The following is a 6692-nucleotide window of genomic DNA, read 5'->3' as shown; positions in this document are numbered from 1 at the left end:
GTGTGTGTATCTGCGTGTGTGTGTGTGTATCTGCGTGTGTGTGTGTGTGTGTGTATGCGTGCGTCTGCGTGTGTGTGTGTGCCCAGATGAGGGGTAAAACGTCCTACAAACACAGCAGCAGGTGAACAACGACATGAGGGTCAAACACAACAGGAAACAAAGGCAGCACTTCCTGTTTGGGACAAAGAAGCAGGAAGTGACATCACATGGGCTCATTATACCAACGCTCAGCTGGAATAATGTCGTCTCTCCTTGGGGGGGTGATGGTTACAAGGTGTCTGACATCATCATCATCATCATGAGTTTAACCTTTGACCTTTCCCTGATGGTCAGTGAACCCCATGAGCAACAAGACCCGACCTCTGATGGTGACCTCTGACCCTGCAGCCTGTCATGGATTTCTGTGTCGTCATGGTAACCCCATGCTAAAAGCTAGCTGGTTGAGGTTTGTTGATAAAGAGACAAAAAGAGAAACGGTTTGCAGCTCGACCCGGTTCTGGTTCGGATCCACCATCTGTGAACAGAAACCGGTTCTGATCGGCAGAACTGGACTGGACCGAGGGGCCCATCAGGGAGGAACTGTAGGAAAACTTGGATCAGAACTCTCCCGCTCTGAACCTGTGGTCCAGTTCTAACCAGAACCAGGTGATGTGTTGGATTTTCAGAATAAAAGCTCCAGATGTGTTTGGTCTGCTCAGTAAAGTTTGACGTGGGCGGGGCTTTGTGACGTCACAGAAGCTGGCCAATCAGAGCGTACTGGGCCCAGCAGCAGGAAGTGCTGGTCTCTGCTGCAGCAGCCATATTGGATTCTGACCTGCTGGACCTGTGAGGTCACTTCCTGAAGCCCAGCAACTTCCTGATGATTTTCAACTCTGGAACAAACGGGTCAATCTGGGCTTTGAGTAGGCCGTTTGGAGGAGGAGGATCATCCTCACCAATTCAACCCGATATAGTCACTCATGGTGTGTTACCATGACAACAACACAACACACAGGTCATGTGACAGACTGGCTTTCTGGAAGTAAACCGTGACGTTCAGGAGAGACAGGTAAAACACACCGCCACCACCAGGTAACTCCGCCTACCTGCAGGTTCTTCCTCCACACGTTGACGGCGGCGAAGGCCAGCTGCATCTGTTTCCTGCGCGCATCTTTGTGTCGCTTGTAGGCGATCTCGATGAAGATGAGGAAGATCCCAGCGACGATGCCGCCGGCCACCAGCATGAACACACCTGGAGCGGGGGGAGATGCAGCTTACGGTTCACCTGCCTGGCGGCGGCGGAGAGGGCGGGGCCTGCGTCCTACCTGCCATGTTCTCGAAGGTGAGTGTGGCGGGGGCATTGCTCCTGGAGTCGCACTCCTGGTAGCGAACCCACGTCTTGTCCAGATCCTCCATGAAGCCGTTCTCATGCGAGCTGTGGAGGAAGTGGGCGAAGCGTGAGTGGGCGGGGCTTGTGGAGCTGCTGCGGTGTGGCGTTCGGTACCTGAGAATAGCCAGAGAGACGTTCTGCTTCCAGGGACTGTCCTTCCTCATGCCGATGCCGAAGCCGGAGCGGAAGAACAGTTCCCCCGTCGTCACCAGGTCGCATTTCTGCGACGCCTCGAACTCCAGCACGGCGCTGTCCCAGATGAAGGCGTGGAGCTTGCTGCGGGAGGAGCACACGGCGCATCAGGACGCTGCAGGCCTTCACGGTCACATTTACTGTAAAACCGCTTTGCATCGCATGCGACCTGCACGCGAGTCCTGTGAACTGAAAACAAGCAGAAAGTTTCCCGCATGCGCAGCAGAGGACAACTACCGAGGATGCTCAGTGGAAGTAAACATGGATGCTAATGAAAAAGCTTATCTTGTGTTTAGGGTTGTAAAGATTCGTCAGATGACCTCAGAACCGCCATTATTACATTCCTCGAGGTTTTGTTATTAGCGCATGTGTTCCGGCTCAGCGCTTTCACTTCCTCTGAGTTGTTGCTAATGCTAGCAGCATAACGTCCCATTTTTAAGTTTGTCCTGGGGATTTCATTGGTTTATCATAATGTCCGGGGTTTTATCGTTTTTTGGGGGACCGTTAAGCATCCTTGAATTAGCTGGAGCGACGCCTGTGTAGCCGGGCCCGGAAGTATGCCGCTGCGCGCTCTTCCTGTTGCCCAAATATGGACGACGCTGACAGCGCCGCTGACTCGTTATGGAGGCAGGTAATCAGGACAGCAGGTAGATTGCTGAGACCAGATCCCAGCTGGCAGAGGAGTGATCCTAACATTGATCTTGGGTTTCTGATTCCTCCACTTGATTTCTGAAGGAAACATCCTGTTTCGGTTTCAGATCAGAATGTTTTCCCCTTGGTTGGTATCAGAGGCGCAAAAAGTGGGTATGCAGCGTATGCAACGCATAGGGGCGCAGCACCAGAGGGGGCGCCAAAACCCCGTCTGGAGGGGGCGACGCGCCGATTATGTTTTCCCATACAGTTCAGCGCGGCTCACGCTCCTTCACCTCTCGCACATAACGAGGTAAATGTAGCGAGTTTTACACTCCACGTAGCGTCGGCCCTTCACCCTGAAGTTCCTTCCATCGGGGGGGGGCAATTTATGTTTTCGCATCCACCTGAATAATGTGCAGTTGCGCCACTGGTTGGTATTACTGATGAAGTATGGTTTGGGTTTCTGGGGCCCCGGCCCTCCGGCTCATTTCAAAGGGACCTGCCGTTTCATTTAGGCTGAAGGAAGGGAGTTTGTGCCTTTGTGGTTTTCACCAGGGATTTCAGTGTGAGTGTTTTGTTGGGGAGCAGCTGGGAGTGTCTAGTTATATTTGGGTTTCCTTATTTCCTCCCCAATCATTTTATTTAATTATTTTTCAGCTGTAAGGTTCCCAGGGCCAGCAGAGACTCCTGCTTTTTAATGTGGTTATTTTTGTATAATAAAATAAATTGTGACCATTTCCACCATCGAGCATCTCAACCAAATAAAATGTATCTAATTTGCAAGCAGCACCTCTGTTGATTCTAACAAACTTATCTGTGTGACGGTCTGTAAAGAGGATCCAAGGATCTCCAGACATAAGAGCTGCACCAAGGTCACACCTGGAGTCCAGCAGCCGTTAGCCTGGTGGTGCCAGGTGTGTTTCTACAGGTGAGCGGGTGGACTGACCCTGCAGGCGGCTGCGCTGTAGCTCTATGGACGAACCAGAAAATGCGTTTCATATCGTCCTGGTCCCAACAGATGTGTGGCGGAGCGCAGCTGGTAGACGAGTTTCTGTGACAAACGAAGGAGTCAAATCCTGCTAACATGAACACAAAGCTAAAAACGTCTGGGCAAGGTCAGAGTTTAAGCTGACTGGAGATGAACACATAGATGAAGCTGCAGTTTGGACTTTTTTATCTACCAATGCTTGGTGAGCCTGCCTCTTTATTAAGTTGAATATAATTTCAGATTTTTCTAGAACTTTTGTCCAGGTTAACTTAAAGTGAGCTTTTATTGTTGCAGATTAATTTTCTAGACTACAGAAAAGCAATAAGGAAGCTGAAATATGAGAAATGGGCCGATGTTGATATCCAATAGTAACACTGCTGTTATGGCAGCATTTATCTCATTTTATAATTTTTATTTGATTAATCATCAGAACAATTGATAGATTACTGGATCAGTAGTTGTTACACCAGCTTATTTGAGGTGTTTAGAGCCAAAACATTAAGAACTAAATCCTCGTTATCGTCCGCTGGTGGTTGCCATGGTTTCCATGGTTGCTTTTCTCCGTATCAGAATAGTGACGTTTGTTGTGCATTGATGACGTTCTGGTCGCATTCATCCGACCTGAACGAACAGAAAACATCGGATTATAAGAAGCTGATCTGTGTTGTCATGGAAACATCAGCTACAGGTCGCATTGAGGCAAAACTGAGGGACTGGCGTCCCTCCAGGCCGCAGTGTGAAGGTTGCCGGCGAGGCTCCGCCTACTTGTCTCGGACCGCCTGGATGGCCTCGGCGGCGCTCTCGTAGTTGTGCTTCTCCATGTGGCGGTACATGGTGCTCAGCTCCACCTGCCGCCGGAAGTAGATGTCCACCGAGCTCTGCTTCACCGTGGCGTAGATGAACTTATCCGATGGGTTACGCAGCTGGAAGCACATCAGCTGTTACCGCATGACATCATCGCCCCAACCGGCGAACGGAAGGCGGGCGCTCACCCTGGGGTCGTTGATGCCAGTGATGCGCTCCTCAGGCCGGTCCAGCACCAGGAAGGCTGCCAGGTTGGCGGTGTACGACGCCACGATGATCATAGCAAACCCCGCCCACACCATGCCCAGGATCCTGGCGGAGAAGCTCCGTGGGGCACCTGCAGGGGGAGCAGTGACACGCTGTCAGCGCCGCGGGCGCCACAGGCGAGCAGAAACGCGAGCGTCGCTACCTTCTCCGATCCCCGAGTTCAGCAGAACTCCCCAGGAGAACCACATGGCGGAGGACAGGGTCAGGGCGTCTTCTTCTTCTTCTTCGCTGTTCACCTTAAACCTTCCAAACGGGCTGCAGACACACAGCAGGTCAAACAGGGTCAAACACGGCCAATCGGCCAATCGGAGTCAGCGCTGAGGTCACATGTTCAGACGATTAAGTTCACTCTGAGCGTTCTGCGCAGATTCTAGTCTGAACATAAAAGCAGCAAACCTCTCGGAAAGCTTGGCTCCGCCCCCAGACGAATGAGTCAACAATGTGGGCGGAGCCTAGTACACTGAGGGGCGGGGCCAGGTGTGGGGACGAGCGCAGTCTGCTGCCAGCGTGTTTTCAAACCGACTTAAAAAATCCACCAGCGAGAGATTCAACGACTTTGTTTTTACACACTTCAGTGGAAAGAGGGCAGCAGTGAGCCAGGTTCAGGCCAAACACTGCAGAATTAAACCAATTCACACAAAAATGCACAGAAACATAAGAAAACTGAAGGACCAACTGAGACTGTGTGCTTGGCAACACTTTGATTTGTCAAACTTCTGTACAGGCATTGTCTGTACTATTTTAAATTATCCTGCTTATTTCTTCATCTGAGGATGTAAATTTTTAACATCATCTTCAACACCATTCAGTATTTCTTTACGTGGTAAATTTGCCCCAGTTGTGCCGTCTCTGATTTATTACATTTTACCTTTGTGTCGTCTCCATCCCTCCGTTTGGCTGTTTTAGTAGGACAGAAAAGATTACTGTGTGGTAATATGACAACTGTACAGCTCCAGATTGGGGGCTTGTCCGGGATTTAAAGTCCGTTAGAAATTATTAGCATTTATGTGGATTAATTTTTTACAATTTTTTATTTAAACTTTTAAAGTTTAAGTTCTATTTGCCGTTTTTACAACTCCAAACAGAAAGAAAAAGTGATGCGAGGTTTACGGATTCTGGTGTGAGGTTCTGCTGATGTAACCGAACCGGACCAGAAACTCTGGGGTAAATTAAGAAGTTAAGCAGCAACAGAGCGGACCAGACCACGGGCCTCATGCATAAAAGACTGTGCAGTTTTCACACTAAAACTTGGCAAACGGAAAAATTTAGAAAAGTGCGGCACACAAAAAAAAGGGATGCATAAAGCCGCAGGTGGCCGTGCACCTTTCCTTTATTAATCCTAATTTGCCTGTCGCCTCCATAAATACATATGAATGTAAATTAGCATAAATACCCGGAAGTCTGCCGCCACGTGAAGCAGTAACCATGGCAACGGCCTGGTTTGTAGAAGTATGAGGATTTCTAACAATAATTATATATTTTATTTAAAAGGTGCAGACACACCTGGATCACCTTAAATAATCAAACCTGTTGATTAGTTTTACTCGGCAGGTTGGAGTTAATCTGCTGAGCCTGTTTCCTGTTTTCAGTGAGAATGAAATGACCCCATAGATGCATTTCGGCTCACAGATCAATGTGTTACATCTCTGAGACACAAACTGAGGAAAAGTGCCATTTACATTAGAGCGAGGTTTTCACATGCTCTTATTTTCTTTATTTTGTGTTCGTGTTAGCTTATTGTCTGAGGATGAATGGGTTCGGTTTCATCGTTTAAACAATAAAATGTTAAAATCATGAAAAAAACATCGGTTTGGTGCTTCTTGGTCTAAATAACTGAATGTAGTCAGACTTCAGTGATTTTAGGTGAGTTTTGACGCTTTGTGGTTTGATATTGTCCACAGTAAAAGTTTGTGTGGCTGCTGCACATTTTCACCCAGCGAAAAAGTGTGTGTATATTTACGCTAACTTTGACACAACGTTCATTTTTATACATGCTGACTTTTGCGTAAAATATGGGACCGCACTTTTTTTGTGCGCACGCAGCTTTATGCTGGTCAAGTGGAGGTTCTGGACCCGGCCAGCCTCAGGTGAGGTGTTTACCTGAACCGGTCTAGTAGGTAGAGCATCACTGCCACCACATGGACCGACAGACCGACTAACAGCCACAGAGTGCTCTGGAACGGCTGCATGAAGGAGTCCAGAGTGCTGCGGGGGATTTCCTGAGAGAGACAGAGACAGAGAGAGACGGTGAGAGAGAGACACACACAGAGAGACACAGAGAGACAGAGACATGTTAACACAGTGCAAGAAAACATTTCATACATGGATCCATCCTGGTTCTGATCCAGACCGGCAGCAGATGGACAGGATTCAGCCTCCTGATGAACTGTGTGTGTGTCTCTGTGTGTGTGTATGTGTCTGTGTGTGTCTCTGTGTGTG

At 48.9% G+C, this 6692-nt stretch overlaps 1 protein-coding gene across 2 annotated transcripts in view; it reads right to left on the bottom strand.

Moving 5' to 3' along the window:
* LOC103129647 (glutamate receptor ionotropic, NMDA 1-like) overlaps positions 1-6592 on the bottom strand; it is an 11518-nt gene extending 4926 nt beyond the window's left edge. For both annotated transcript variants that reach the window (XM_007540817.2, XM_016665301.1), the window contains exons 1-7: positions 6354-6592; positions 4396-4508; positions 4175-4323; positions 3948-4105; positions 1484-1645; positions 1305-1414; positions 1086-1231 (exon numbers count right to left, since the gene is read on the bottom strand). In XM_007540817.2, the coding sequence (XP_007540879.2) occupies positions 1086-1231; positions 1305-1414; positions 1484-1645; positions 3948-4105; positions 4175-4323; positions 4396-4508; positions 6354-6577 (1062 nt within the window). In that variant the 5' untranslated portion in view covers positions 6578-6592. The remainder of the gene's footprint in view (positions 1-1085; positions 1232-1304; positions 1415-1483; positions 1646-3947; positions 4106-4174; positions 4324-4395; positions 4509-6353) is intronic.
* Positions 6593-6692: the final 100 nt, after the last annotated feature.

This window comes from Poecilia formosa, unplaced genomic scaffold (genome assembly GCF_000485575.1).
Source record: "Poecilia formosa unplaced genomic scaffold, Poecilia_formosa-5.1.2 Scaffold561, whole genome shotgun sequence".
NCBI classification, from domain to species: domain Eukaryota; kingdom Metazoa; phylum Chordata; class Actinopteri; order Cyprinodontiformes; family Poeciliidae; genus Poecilia; species Poecilia formosa.
This window is presented reverse-complemented; position numbering and strand designations above follow the sequence as displayed.